This window comes from Hemicordylus capensis, chromosome 2 (assembly GCF_027244095.1).
Source record: "Hemicordylus capensis ecotype Gifberg chromosome 2, rHemCap1.1.pri, whole genome shotgun sequence".
NCBI classification, from domain to species: domain Eukaryota; kingdom Metazoa; phylum Chordata; class Lepidosauria; order Squamata; family Cordylidae; genus Hemicordylus; species Hemicordylus capensis.
In genome coordinates, this window is record NC_069658.1 from 186,658,252 (window position 1) to 186,674,169 (window position 15,918).

Consider the following 15,918-nt stretch of genomic DNA (forward strand, 5'->3'; position numbering starts at 1 on the left):
ATGGAGTGACTGAGGCTTAACCTGTTCAGAGCCAGGAGGAACAAGTTGTTCTGGGTCTATGGAGAGTTCCTGGTTACTCCACTCTCAGCCGCGGAGCTCGCTCTCTCTCTCTCTCTCTCTTTGAGGCACTTCCTTTTCCAGTGTCCCAGATACAAGGCAGCGTGGGAGACAGAACAAGGGCTTCTTCAAATGATCAGACACGAACTATAATTTTTTCCTTCCAGACAGAAGTCAGAGGAGCAGAAGTCAGAGGAACACTACAATTTGTATCGATGTTAATTAACTCTCATGGATTTCCTAAAGGGATCCTGGTTATTTACTTATCTTACCTATCATATTTGTTGTATACCGCCCCATACAGAATCTCTGGCCGGTTTACGATTAAAAACCAACAAAAAGAACCTTAAATAATATAAAACAAATTAAAATAATCATCAATAAGACTTTAAAACTTTATAAACTAAAGAGCCTGATAAAATAGGTGCATTTTTTAAAGTTGCGAAAAACAGCCAGAGATGGGAAGGTTCTGATTTCTCATGTGCTCCCGCCATGCTTACAATGCAGTGCGTGATTCCCCCCCTGCTCTTCAGCCTTTCCTTTGCCAAATTTTAGAATGTACGCTGCTCAGGGCAGAGAGGTCTCCTCTTATTCGCTTTAAAGTGTCATGCATATTGATGGCAGTATTTATTATTTTTACTACTATTATTATGATGCCATTGGTAGGCATTATTATTTTTATCCCTTCCCCTCAAAAAAGGGAAAGCAGAAAGATTGAATGAATCATCTGCTTATTCAGCTGCATCATGGGTTTCGTTATAGATTATTAGCTTCCTGAAACAGAATAACAAGTTTCTGTACTCAAGGTCATGCCCCAAAATTCTGAGAGGTGCAGGCTTGCAAATCAAATGGCATCTTCAGCATTACCACTGAATAGTATTTATGTTGTCTGCATCTCTCCCCACAGTTCCTAGTCCTATACTTGTACTGCCTCCTACCTCCCTCTTTTCTTCTGCCTTTACCACCACACAATAAGCATAGATCTTTGGATGTGGCCCTGCTCTGACCCCTGCTTCATCAACACACAGATTGATGGGGATAAGGTAGGCAAGGACAACCTGAGGATCTCCAGTTGTTGGTAGCTTTTAAGTCCCATCATCCCCAGTTGCAATACATTACAACTGGGATGATGGGAGTTGTAGTCCAAGAAAAGATGGAAAGCCTCAGGTTAGCAACCCCGGGTCAAGAAATAAGGCATTCTCAGCAGTGACACCCTCATTATTGAACCCTCTGCCCAGAGAAGCTCAGCAGGCTAGCTCTTTAAAAAACAACAACAAACTTTTAAGCTGATTTTCTTAAATAAATAAAGATAAAAACCCTTTTGATTCCAGCAATCTTTTGGTTGCTGGGGAAGGAAAGAAGGCTGAGTTAGTTTTCTATGGTAGCTGCTTTTTAGGTTTTTGGTTTTTTTTTTAATGTTTGTTTTGCATTGTTTTATGACATCTTTGTGAGTCACCATGAGGGTTCTATAGAATCACATCATTGAATAAAAATGTCAAAAATAGCAAATAAATGCTTTATAACTGTATTAAAAACCTGTCGTAAAACAATTATTTTCTCTTCAACATTCAACACCAAATATCTTGTCTTTGGAGAGCAAAGATAAACATGAAGAAGAAGGCGTGCTCATCTTGGCATGAGGTGCAGTGAATAAAACCGTAAGGGGAGAGGAAAGTGCTCACACTTATTTGAACGCTAGAAGTTTCCACAGTTGGCCTGAGCATGCAGAGTTCTCAATGTGAGACCGCAGAGCATCCACAAAGATTAAAACATGCTGCACAAATATATAGAATCTGTTTAAAGCTTATAATTGACTAGAAATTTTGAAGACAAGGGACACAGAGTTTTTCCCTCCCCGAGACCATGCTTCTCTCTACCACAGTCTCACCTGCTCTCCCAGCTCCACCGCCATCTGTTGCTATGGTGATACCACTGCTGCATCCATATTCTTCTTTGGGACCATCAACACTTCCTGTGGGCTCCCCAACCCCACCTGCTGGCCGGGGCCGCCTCAGCCTCTGGGAACAGCGAGCAGGGCACACAAGTACATCCCGGGGCTCAGGGCCCACAAAACTGGTCACAGCCAAAGTGTCACCTGCAGGACCTCCCCAAGGGTTAGGAATGGCTTGAGGAACTCCTTTATTGTGGGTGGGGTCGTGCAAGAGGTGTTCCCGTCTGAAAGTGCAGTTCTCCTGGGGGTGTCTCCGGGAGTGATGACCTGTGGGAGAAAGAGGGTATGAGGACTGAATATTACTGACTTGACCTCCCATCCACAAAACTTTCAAACTCTGTTATGTACCACAATGGCCTCTGGGAGAACTGGAGTACTTGGCAGCTCCCTCCTCTCCCAAGCCCGTACACCCACTTCTAGCTATTAGGGCAGTACAGAGTTTTATACTTTGGTTTATTTACACTTGTGTCATTATAATTGTGTGTGTGTGTGTCTTTTCGCTCTGCCAATTTGGCAGGTCTTTAGGAAAAGCAAACTACAGCTTAAAAAACAACAACAGTAATCCTCATAGCCACTTTGAAAGAGGACCTTTCCGTTAGAGCTGGAATGAACGGCACCTCCAAAATTCTCCTCTGCAAATTTCAGCAATAGTGTGTGCTAAGCAGCAGCTGGGTTGGAGGGCTCCCTCGTCTTTAACAAGGTTGAAGGAAAAGCCCTCTGCCACAGCTGCTGCTTAGCACATGACGGCACCTCCAACCTTGTTTTTTACTCACACTCAACCACAAAACAAACACAGCTCCTGAATTAGGGGAGGAGGCTTCTCCTACCCTAATTATGATCATATGAACTGTCTTACTATATAAGAGGGTTACCAGAAAATCTTTCATCCAGGCAGTGAGCGTACCCAGACCTGCTTAGCTTCAGCAAGGTTACTGCATCATGTGCCTTCAGATCATTATCCTCTGGATGTGTTCAAATATTCAGTGAATATTTGATGTTCCACATCAGCATTTATCATCCAATGATCTTTTCAGGAGCTGGCAGACAGACAGTACCAGTCAGTGATTTGATAGTAACTGGCAGCTGGTATGCAGCAGCAGTTTGCAGTATTTTAAAATATCTAACAACCGATATACAGCAGGATTGGGTAAATGTTGTATGAACATCAATTTGTTTAACCCATCAGGAAACACCCCATTGAATAGGTTAAAACCCACACCCTCAAAAAAACATTCAGACTGCAAATACTGATGGCAAAATCTGATTGTGAAACTCAAATGAGAAATTTTGGGGTCAAATGTTGACATCAAAAGCTGGACTGCAAAATATGAAAATCTACTGAACTGCATTTTTTTAAGTCACTTCAGCTCTACTTTCTGTATAATCAGAAAGTAACACACATGTTACACGGGTGTTCCCTGCTGCAAACTGCAAAGTGTGGATGATGGGTGCACATCCTTAAACACTTGTGAACACATGCTGGAGACATTCCCACATTCCTGATGGGGAACCACAGCTCCCCAGAGCATGTCCATAGCTTCTTAAAGGGTGTGTCTTCCCACACTTTATGTATCTGCTGTGGGTGGTGTGGGGGCTGTTGTGTTTCTTTATTATTTATTTAGTAAAAATACTGATGTCTTTTCATAAGACTTTTTATTTCCATGATAAAATACTCAACATTTGCTTTGTGAACCACTACGAGATGTCGATATGTGGCGGTACAGAAATGAAACAAACAAACAAATAAAATGGCTGATGATAATCTTGATTTTAAAAAACGAATACAACAAGAGACACCTGAAATACGGCTCACAATAAAAACTGATAAAGCTGCTTCAGAATTAAAATAAGCAGCAGGATAATAAAAACTAGCCATTTAGGAGGTTCAAAGCCTACCTTCAGTGGCAGGGTTGCCACCAAAGGGGTGACACCAAAGGGGGTCGCCCCTTCGAGGGAGCCACTTCGGGGGAGAATGAGGGTGAGGGGGCTTCTGGTTAATTAGTTTTAAGCTGTTTTAGACTTGGGTTGAAGTTGCTATAATGTGCTTGGGTTCGTCTGGAGATGATGGGACAGGGGGCACCTTTGTTGACTATGGGGCAGCTATCTCGGTGGTGGTGGGGAATAGAAGAAGTAATGTTGGCAGGTCAGTGGGCCGTTCCAGGGGAAGGGTAGTCAGAAATTTAATAGGTGTCTCCCCTTCTGGCTGTCCTGCCAGCTCTTTGACCTCGGGGAGCACCGCCAACAACCTACATAGCTTTTCCCTGCTCCTCTGTAATGCCAAGTCAGTCCAAAATAAATCTGAAATCATCCATGATTTGATCATGGATGAAGGGGCCGACCTAGTATGTATTATTGAGACTTGGTTGGGGGAGGCTAGTGGTCCAGTTTGGTCCCAGCTTCTCCCTCCAGGATATTCTGTAGAGGAGCCGGTGAGGGGACATGGGCGGGGAGGTGGGGTGGCTGTGGTCTATAAGGATAACATCTCCCTTACTAGGATCCCTGTCCGGGTATCAGGCCATACTGAATGTGTGTACTTGAGTTTGGGGACAAGGGATAGATTGTGACTTCTGTTGGTGTATTGATCGCCCCGCTGCCCAGCGGAATCCCTTACTGAGCTCACGGACTTGGTTGCAGAACTTGCATTGGAGTCTCCCAGACTCTTGGTGCTGGGTGACTTCAATGTTCATTTTGGGACTAATCTGTCCAGGGTAGCTCAGGAGTTCATAGCAACCATGACAACTATGGGCCTATCCCAAGTGGTCTCTGGACCAACACACTGCAGGTCACGCGCTTGATTTGGTATTTTACTCTGATCAGGGTGGTGCTCCATGGGTGAGGACTCCTGTGATTTCCCCATTGTCATGGACGGACCACCATCTGGTTAAGGTTGGACTTACAACCACTTCCCACCTTCGCAGGGGCGAGGGGCCTATTAGAATGGTCCGCCCAAAGAGGTTACTGGATCCACTAAGATTCCAAGAAGCCTTGGAGGGAATTAATGTTGGCTTTGCTGATGATCCTGTTGATGCCCTGGTTGAGAACTGGAACAACTTGCTCACCAGGGCAGTAGACATGATTGCTTCCAAGCGTCCCCTCTGACCTGCTTCAAATTTGGCCCCTTGGTATACGGAAGATCTATGGGGGCTGAAGCGGCAAGGTAGGTGACTGGAGCGCAAGTGGAGGAAGACTCGACTCGAATCTGACAGATTGCGACAGAGCACATCTAAAGATCTATGCTCAGACAATACGTACGGCAAAGAGGCAGTTCTTTTCTGCCTGTATTGCCTCTGCGAGTTCACGTCCAGCGGAGTTGTTCAGGGTTGTGAGGAGATTAGTATCTGCCCCTGCCCCTTGAACCAGAATTTGGAGTCATCAGTTACCCACTGTGATGTGTTTTTCGCAGATAAAATTTCTCTGATTCGGGCTGACCTAGATGGAGACTCCACAATTAATTTGATGTCTGAGCTGGAGGTGCTCAACAATTCCTCTTATGTGATTCGACTGGATTGGTTCCAGTTTGCGACTCCTGAGGATGTGGACAAGCTGCTTGGAGTGGTGAGGCCTACTGCTTGTTCTCTTGACCCTTGTCCAACATGGCTTGTTCAATCTAGCAAGGAGGTTGTTGTAAACAGCCTGGAGGAAATCATAAATGCTTCTCTTGAGGGAGGGCAGGATGCCTCCTTGTCTTAAAGAGGCAATAATTAGACCTCTTCTAAAGAAGGCTGCATTAGATCCCTCAGAGTTGAGCAATTATAGGCCTGTTTCCAACATCCCATGGCTGGACAAGGTAATTGAGAGGGTGGTGGCCTCTCAGCTCCAGGTGGTCTTGGAGGAAACTGATTCTAGACCCATTTCAAACTGGTTTTCGGGCGGGCTATGGGGTGGAGACTGCTTTGGTCGGCCTGATGATCTCCAATTGGGAATTGACAGAGGAAGTGTGACTCTGTTGGTCCTTTTGGATCTCTCGAAGGCTTTCGATACTATCGACCATAGTATCCTTCTGAAACGTCTGAGGGGGTTGGGGGTGGGAGGCACTGTTTTACAGTGGTTCCACTCCTACCTCTCGGATAGATTCCAGATGGTGTCGATTGGAGACTGTTGCTCTTCAAAATCTGAGCTTAAGTATAGTGTCCCTCAAGGCTCAGTACTTTCTCCAGTGCTTTTTAACATCTACATGAAACCGCTGGGAGAGATCATCAGGGGGTTTGGAGCTGGGTGTTACCAGTACGCTGATGACACCCAGATCTACTTCTCCAGGAGCTGGCATATCCTCCCTAAATGCCTGCCTGGAAGCAGTAATGGGCTGTATGAGGGAGAACAAACTGAAGCTGAATCCAGATAAGACAGAGGTACTTATTATGCGGGGTCAGAACTCTAGAGACGATTTTGATCTGCCTGTTCTAGATGGGGTCACACTTCCCCAAAAGGAACAGGTTCGCAGTCTGGTCGTACTTCTGGAGTCACACCTCTCCCTGGTTTCTCAGGTTAAGGCAGTGGCCTGGGGTGCTTTCGATCAGCTCCGACTGATACGCCAGCTGTGCTCGTTTCTCGAGATCAGTTACCTCAAAACTGTCGTACATCTGTTGGTAACCTCCAGACTTGACTTTTGTAATGCGCTCTACGTGAGGCTGCCTTTGTACGGAGTCCGGAAATTTCAGTTGGTTCAGAACGCAGCAGCCAGGTTGGTCTCTGGATCATCTCGGAGAGACCATGTTACTCCGTTACTGATGGAGTTACACTGGCTGCCAATAGGTTCCCGGACAAAATACAAAGTGCTAGTTATAACTTACAAAGCCCTAAACAGCTTAGGCCCTGGGTATCTAAGAGAGCGTCTTCTTCATTATGAGCCCCACTGCCCATTGAGGTTATGTGAGGAGGTCCGTCTCCGGTTACTGCCAACCTGTTTGGTGGCTATACAGAGACGGGCCTTCTTGGTTGCTGCCCCAAGATTGTGGAATGTGCTCCCTACTGAGATACGATCCTCCCCAATCTCTGGCAGTTTTCAAAAAACACCTGATAACCCATCTTTTCACCCAAGCTTTCTCAATTTCCTAAATTTGGGGGCTTTTAATATCTGCTTTATTTTAAAATTCAAAACCTGATTTTGGGGTTTTTAATCACTGTAATTGTTTAATTGTTGTTTTAAAATGTTTTTTAATTGTTAATTGTTATATTGTTGTTTTAATTTGTTTTAGTTCTTTACTGTTTTAGTGGTTTGTTTTAACTGTAAACCGCCCTGAGCCATTTTGGAAGGGTGGTATATAAATCAAATAAAAATAAATAAATAAATAAATAAATAAATAGCTAAAGAGAAATGGTGGAAGGCCACCTGAGTGGGAGGGAGGGAAGGATTCCCCAAGAGGTGAAGTGGCCCTTCCCAGGAAGAAAGTTCCAGAGCCTGGAGGCAGCCAGGAGAAGGCCCTCTTCCCTGTCCCCTGTCCCAACCAATGGTCATGTAGCATCTTCCCTGAATGTTTCTATATGGGGCGAGCAATAGCAATGCTGTTTAAGGTGAGTCATGTAAACTAATTAATAATAAATGTGTATAAGCCACCAGGGAAATTAAGAAGTAAAATTGGACCCATTGGGATGAATGGTAAGATTATGTTTTAGAAATGGAAGGTTTATACCCCTCTGCTCATATGTTTTGCAACAGGAGATTTTAATGTAAGAATTGGAGAGATTCATGATGCATTTCTTACCTCCAAATATGGGTCTCTGGAGAAAGACATTGATGAGGAAGTGTGTATTATTAGTAGTAATAAAAATCTTAAGGTCAAAATTATTAATGTTGCATAAACTAATGTAGTTAAATTTAAACAGAAGGGAGGGTTGCTGATTTCAAATGGGATAAATCTGGGGAGTATACCTTCAATGAACCAGTGCAATAGATTGTATATTGATCTTTGGCTCCTAAAGAATACCATTAACATTTTCCAGATTGGATCCCATTATTTTAGTGACCATCAGCTTTTGATTACTGAGTTGGACCTATTTCCCTATCCACTCTATGGGCAGCTTCGCACAATACGGAGAACCAGGAACTACCATTTCCAGGAGCACACTTGCTAGTGCAACTTCTGGTGTCACGATGGTTATGTCAGCACTGGGCATACTGTAGGAACTCACCAGTGTTGGCATATTCCACCCTACTTGAGTTTCTGAATCCAACAGCTGTAACCAAGGTTCGAAATTGGTTACAGATGGGTTCAGAAACATACATACGGCAGACTATGCTGACACTGGTGGGTTCAGACGATACATCCAATGATGGCATAGCCATTCCAACACCAGAAGTCAGGCTTGCAGGTATACTCCAGGACTGGGCGCTTTCCAGATTGCATGCTATCACAGTGTCACAACGGGCCCCTTAAGTGTGCTTCCATATGGCCTATGCTTTGACATCACAGCCTCTGCGTTGTAAGGAAGGTGCCGTTCATATTTCTGATGCCTTCTTTCGGATTTTATTGCTGCATCACAGCACTATAACGTTGCATCTGCATTGCAAAAAAAGAAGAAAAAAGCTGTATTTGCACGTTGTAGGAGGCTTGCCCCCTTACAATGGATCTATAATGCAGTTTGGACTCAGCACCACAAAACGTTGCAGTTTACACCACTTTTTGTGGTGCAAGGCTCACAATCTGGAAAGCGCGCAGGTCACCAGTTCTCTGTGCCTTTTGATGCCGCCTTGTACAATAATGGAGGCACCTCCTTTGAAGCCAGTTGAATGCCCATTAGGAAGCACCTCAAATGGACGATGGGATTTATTTATTTATTTATAAAATGTGGTCGCTAAGAGTCAACACTGATTTGGCAGCACTTCAATCAATCAATCAATCAATCAATTTAAAATATTTCGACCCGTCTCCATCCCTCCAGTACACTACTGCTTCTGGGCATCTGACAACATTAATAAAAGAGATACAATGTAAAATAAGACTCATAAAGCTAAACAAGCTAAAAGACCAGGCTAAAACCACATTTAAAATTACATCTTTTTTAAAAAGTTTCAAATTAAAGGCTATTAATAAAAAGCTAAAAACTGAGAAATAGAAAAACTAAAGAACCTACCGGATATAAGAAGAATTCAGTGAAAACATACACGAGGTGCTGTCTGTCCCAGGTTATAGTGAGTTAAAGGCAAGTATAAAAAATAATCCCCTGAATGAATCACTTACTGCTCATGATAAAATAGTTTTGGCATTACAGGACGTTTTAGCCATGGAAGTAGGGAAAAAAGAGTACTAGTGTCAGTCAGAATTATGGGTAGAATGAGGAATGTGCCCTTAAAAAGGAGGAGTTGAAGAGATGCTTTATCCAATATAAGGAAAAGAGTGAAAGGGAGCTGCCAGCTTTATGCTTGCGGTTTAAAAAAATCCAAATCCTTGATATATGGAAAAAGGAGGAGATGAAATCTGGTCCCAGTTAATAAAGGCCTCACATAGCAAGGATGGTAGGACTTTCTGAGGAGTTTAAGTGGATCGAATGAGTGTTGTGTTTCAGCAACCATTAGGAGTGCTATCTCTTTTCTACTTTTTGATGCTATAACCAAGAAACAGACTCTACCTGAGACTCTACCTCTTTGGGAACCTGTAACTGAGTTAGAAGTGGTTAGCCTTATTAAGGAACTGAAACGAGGAAGTCCCCAGGGGCCAACTGTATGCCAGGTAATGCTGAAGATTAACAGTGATTGGCATCTTTATTTTCCCTCAGAGATAGCTGAGGTCATATTCCAAGAAGCTGGATAGAAGCCATAATTGTACCCATCTGTAAGAAAGGGATTATGACAGGAATGGCAAATTATCATCCTATAAGCCTTTTATGTGTAACAGGAAAGCTGTAGGCTATGCATCTGAAAATCAAATTAATGGACTGGATTGAGGGAAGGGACCTTATGCGTGCTGAGCAAATAGGGTCTGAAAGGGGATGCTCCACTTTAGACCATGGGATAGTTTTGTATCACCTGGAAGAAAAGTACTCCAAGCACCTAAAAGGGAAATTATATTTTAGTGGCTCTCAAATCAGCATCAGAATCTATGCCTCTGGGAAAAACTGCACCCTCAATTATAAGAGATTGTAGGTTTGAAAATAATAATCATAACGTGTCTATGTGCCAGTACTGTTCATCCTTAAGACTGTGTTATCATCTAGAAAAAGATTTATCTAATGTGGTCTCAACTACATGACAGGGATTTATTTTAGCACCCTGTTTAGCACTCTATAAATTAAATTTGTTTATATATACATGATATGGCCTCTGATTTATATTCCTCTGTATACTACTTTCCAAAACTGACTGGAAAAGAAATTCCTATATTATTATATGCTGATGACGCAAGTATTGCTGTCATGAACAAAGACTGATTGATGTAAATTGATGGTGCAGTTTTTAAAGTACGGTGTATGTGAAAATCTGGTGATAAATTATGAGAAGATGAACGTTCTAGGTTCACTGGGGAATGTAAAAATATATATGGAATATAGATTACTGTGATACAGAACAAGCAAATTGCTTTAATTATTTAGGCATCCCTTTCTAAGCATCCCTCAATTGGATAGACACAGAGATCTAGCAATACAAACAGTGGTCCCTCTAATCTTTTTCATCGGTGTGCAGGAATGAGTTTTGTTCTGGGCGGCAGTATCAAGGCAGTGTGTGCACACCTGCATTCAGAATGGGGCCTTCCTGATTCAACCTGAGCAGGATCTAAAATGAACTGAGCGAACATCCAAAAACTTGTGAGCACACACACGCCTTAGAGCAGAGATTCTCAACATTGGGTCTCCAGATGCTATTGGACTTCAGATCCCATAATCCCCAACCAAAGACCACTGGGGCTGAGGATTATGGGAGTTGAAGTCCAATATCATCTGGGGACCCAACGTTGAGAATCCCTGCCTTAGAAGTAACAGTGAATACAAAGTGCATCCATTCTATCAGCAGCCATGGTTTGGTTTTTCCATACAAAAGGAGGAAGTGATTACCCTTGGTGCTGTCAATTATACATGGCCAAGATAAATGTAAAACGACTGAGCTTGTTCTCACGACCAACAGCTGGAGCGTCCAGCCAGACTCCAAACTTTGGGCACACTCCCAATGGACAGTCATGTGTTGGCAAAAATCGAGGAAGGAGGAAAAGAAAGTGATTGTGTGTAGCCGTGACCTGGATAGGATGGCATGGGATGTACATTTCCTCCACCCTTGATACAGTGTTGGGTACACAGTGTGGGTTGGCTGCCACTGCCCTACCAGGGTCAGGGCTAGCACAAATCAATTCCCCCATCTCTTACCTCGATTTTTGCCGATACACAACCATTTCTTGGGAGTGTGCAGAGGGCTTGGAGCCTGGCTGAACACTCCTCCTACCCACACTGTGAGTATTCTTGATTGTGAGAACCAGCCTACTATCTGGCATTCAATGCTGGTTCCTGGGGACAAATCAAGATATGGACCTTGTTCACACATTCTGTTCAAAACTCATACAATTTGTGTACAGTGTATACAGGTACAGATCCGTACACAAGTAGAGATATGCACGTGTTATGTTGAATGCAGGTACAGCAATACACTTCCTATCTGTATGCTGCATTTCAAGGGGCCTGTACCCAGGTTCATATTTAAAATGAATGCAGGTACACAAAAACATTCACAATTCACACAAAATCATGCAGCTGTGTACAGACTGCGTACACTCGTACACTCTGTACAGACTGTATACATTCGTACAATATGATGTCAGAATAGGACTATGGAAGAGGTGAGTCAAATTATTTGAGAATAGTTTTGAGTTTACCCAGTGCATTAAGACTGGAAGTTAGGATCCCTTCCATTTACACTTTAGCTTGGATATGCACTGCATTATTGGATTTGTTTACATCTGTCTCCAGTTTCACCAAGTTATCTAGTGCTGATATTTAGAGATATTACAAACTTCGCCGAAGAAGTTAAACTCTAAATCCAACTTGACTGGATTATCCATCTGAGGAAATATGAACATACAGAGGCTAACAGACCAATGAAGAACAGATTAATGAACATTGACTTTCAAGAAACATTGACAGAGGCAAACCACATCTGCTCACTATTAAAGGGGGTATGAGGTCAAGTTATTATTTACTGGCAAACTATCTCCATTAGGGATGTGCATGACCGGCTCAGGCAGCCACTGGTGGGGCGGGGAGCAGTTCCCTACCAAAGAAAACCACAGGGCTCTGCGGGTGCCAAGAGTTGAAATTGACTTGATGGCACACTTTACTTTTACTTTCAGGAGCTCCTTACCAGCTTGTCTGGTGCCCAGCCGCTTTTCCGGTGGTGGCCCCTATTCTCCAAAAAACTGCGCACAGCTGTGGCACTGTTGCGTGCAGCCTCTGCGTGGTGTTGGCACACAATATGGCCAGCGCGCATGGCACCGGCGCCGGAAAAATGGCAGGGCAGTGGACGAGCAGGTAAGGAACTCCTTACCTGCTTTTTAAGGGAACCACTCCCCGTCCCGGCGAGCCGGTTCGAACACTGGCACCCCAGCCAGTTCAGCACTTCCCAGATGAGACGCCAAACTGGCTTGTGCACATCCCTAATCTCCATATTAAAAACAACAACAACAAAACAACAAATATTTAGATATCGCTTTTCAATAAAAGGTTCTTGAGCAGTTTCCATAGAGAAATAATAAATAAATAAATAAATAAATAAATAAGTAAGTAAGTAAGTAAGTAAGTAAGTAAGTAAGTAAGAAAGAAAGATTTAACCATAGTTAGATATAAGCAGGCACGGAGCCTGATCACCAGTGGCTGGTGTGTGGCCGTGCCGCTTGCCCTGCCCCCTGCGTCTGACATCAGATGTGAGGGCGTGGTCTGGCTCCCGAACAGAGCCCCGCGGCTCTGTTTGGGAGTTGGGAGTCAGGCTGGCACTGCTTTTGCAGTGCCAGGCATTTAATTCCTGAAGGGGCCGCTCGGCCCCTTTGGGAGTTAGGCTTGGGCTGGGGCTGTGTTCGCAGCGCAGCCAGGAGCGGCTCCTTGCCTTAAAGGCAGGGAAGAGCTGCTCTTGGCCGCTCTGCAAACGCAGCGGCCATTTAACGCCCAAACGGGGGACGCGCTGCCCCCACTCGGGACCTAACCAGCCCCCCGCGTTTGATGTCAGACACTGGGGACATGTCAAGGCTGCGCGGCATGGCCCCTGATTGGGTGCGGCTCGGGTTCACCCAATGGTGGCTCCACCCCAGATATAAGAAAGCCTATATTGCAGCCCTTCAGCAGTTAACAGAAGGGTGTTTTTAAAAGATTCTCCTTAATCTAAGATCATGCCTTTGTGAGTCAGAACTTGCTGAAACAAAGGAGTATGTTTTACAATTTTTATAATACTGTAAGAAAATATTTTATAACTCCAGTATTGATCTCACTCTCTGGCAAGACCTTTGTGTCTCATTCCTTTTTTTTTTAATCTATCTATCTATCTATTTATTTGATTTATATACTGCTCTTCCAAAATGGCTCAGGGCGGTTCACAACATGATAAAAACAATTAAAAGAAATTAACAATTAAAATCCAACTATTAAAACACAATAAAACACAATAAAACAGCTAAAAGCCCTGAAAATCAGGGCAACAGTTTAAAACAGTTTAATTGGCTGATCTGGAGAAAGCTGATCTATGGGCTATTGGCTGATCTGGAGCTATTGGCTGATCTGGAGAAAGCAGTAACTGAAAATACAGCTAAATATTGTTTTTGTTGCTTTTAAAACAAGATCCCAACTCACTGGCAGCTAATTGTTTTATAAATTATTTTAAAAACAAGGATTTTTTAATTCTTATAGATGCCTTTTACAATTTATCCTGGAGTTTTATTGCATATTTAATTGTATATTCTTGTGTATTTCTTCTGACTTATTTGTATTCTATTGTTTTATCTATATTTGCTGTAGAAAGGTCTATGGGCCACACCCAAATTAATTATTTAGCCCAGATTAACTGGAGAGAGCGATTTGCCTACATCAGGAGTTCCCAAGCCTAGGTCCCCTGATGTTGTTGGACTGCAACATCTGTGGCCATTGTGGCTGGGGATCATGGGAGTTGTAGTTCAACAACATCTGAGGAACCAAGCTTAGGATGCTTGTTCTGCTTCTAGGCTTCCCATAGCCATCTGGATAGCCAGCCACTGTGTGAGACAGGATACTTGCATCTTCTCCGGAATGGTTTTTAGCTTGAATCCACTCCGGAATGGCCTGATTTATTCTGAAGTCCCTGCAAGCTATCAGGGAGCACTTCACACACGATTTGGGTTTTTCATTGCACGCTAGAGTGTTGCCCGATTTATACCTGGAGTAAAAAAATCCAGTTTTTGCATCAGGTTTTGGGGGCAACTTCGAATCCACAGTAAAGCTTGCTGTCTGGGAAAGCTCCAGGTGTACTATTGACTGAATCCATCAGGGCCTTTCTAAGGTAACTAATGTAGTAGAGGACAGTAGTGTGACCGTGGTTACTGAAACTGCGACTGAAAATAAGAAAATGATATCCTGATCAAATCCTGATCATGACTGTGTTATTGTTTCGTTGCAAGTTGATCGGTCCATGATAAAAGATAAGCCACATTTCTCCAGGGCGGCAAAAAACCTTTTGCCAGTCCTGCTCACTGCTGCCCCTTACCTTTCCTCTCCACCAGTAGGATCACATCTCCTGCTCGTGTATGCTCTTGCAAGACACTCTCTACTTCTCCTGGGCTCAGATCTCGGACATCAGCCCCATTCACCTTGGCGATTACATCCCCTTCCTCCAGCAAAGGGCATCGCTGCCGGTCCCATATCCTCACAACCCGAGCGCCTGGCCGGCCTCCGCTGAGAGAGCCCACTCCAAACCATGGCCCAGAGGGGCTGCGGGGCAAGGGCACTGGGGTGAGGCGGCTACAAGGTGCCCCCCGATGGAGGTGCCGCTCCGTGTGTTCCTCTTCATCACCTAAGCAGGCTTTGGTGCAACAGCGGACACTGAGTCCACGGGTCCTGCGAGACGGAGGCGGACCAGCTTCTTGGCCACAGGCTGGGCCCCGGGGGATAGTGGGGCTGGGAGGCACAGCACCATAAGTTGGTGGAGGGCGACGGGGCAGGAGAGGCTCCCCATCAGAGAGGCAGGAGCAAGGTGACTGCCGATGCGTATATTGGAGAATACAGTTCCCGTCAACCACTACGACCACATTCACTGCAAGGTGGGAAACAGAAAGAAGAGAGGGAGAACCATCTTTGCCGCAACACAGTACCCTTTAGAGCAAGGCTGCACAACTTCAGCCCGCCTGCAGATGTTGGGCTACAACTCTCATCATCCCTGACGACTGGCCACTGTGGGTGGAGACTGTGGATGCCGTTGTCCCCAAACAGCTGGAAGGACAAAGTTGTGTAGCCCTGTTTTCGAACCAGAACAAACCGAAACAAATTTGCTTCATAAAATCTCCTCCGGATTCTACTCTGCCAAATTTGGTGAAATATTCTCTAGCTATTCTCTGATCATTTGGGAAACAGTTGGCCAATTCTTGTTATCTGCATTTGATGTCCTATAATATTTGACAGTTTTAAAATGTGACACATAATGGTGTTTAGTGCTTAATGATATTTAACCATTGTCATGCAGGATATTTCGTATCCAACAGTATTTGATTGCTGCCAAGAAACAGTGACTGACATCCTGACTAAATTTTGCAATGAAAGTCCCCTATAAATTTCTATGGGACTTCCATTGAGTAAATTAGTCAGGATGTCAGCCAATATTTAGCATTTGACTGTATTTTATGAATGGCATGTAATTATATTTGGTATTTGGCTGTATTTGACAGCTGTATTTGACAAATTTTATGTTTGTTAATATTACATTACCGATTTATGTCGTGAGCAGTTTTAATAACTTAATAAAATAAGAAATGTTGATATGT

At 43.9% G+C, this 15,918-nt stretch overlaps 1 protein-coding gene across 9 annotated transcripts in view; it reads right to left on the bottom strand.

The window, feature by feature from the left end:
• MAGIX (MAGI family member, X-linked) overlaps positions 1 to 15,918 on the bottom strand; it is a 59,303-nt gene that overhangs the window by 19,236 nt on the left and 24,149 nt on the right. For 7 of the 9 annotated variants that reach the window (XM_053300288.1, XM_053300286.1, XM_053300293.1 and 4 more), the window contains 3 exons: positions 14,649 to 15,194; positions 11,300 to 11,437; positions 1,946 to 2,275 (listed from right to left, as the gene is read on the bottom strand). In XM_053300288.1, coding sequence (XP_053156263.1) covers positions 1,946 to 2,275; positions 11,300 to 11,437; positions 14,649 to 15,194 — 1,014 coding nt within the window. The remainder of the gene's footprint in view (positions 1 to 1,945; positions 2,276 to 11,299; positions 11,438 to 14,648; positions 15,195 to 15,918) is intronic. The other 2 variants (XM_053300291.1, XM_053300294.1) reach the window with 2 other exon arrangements.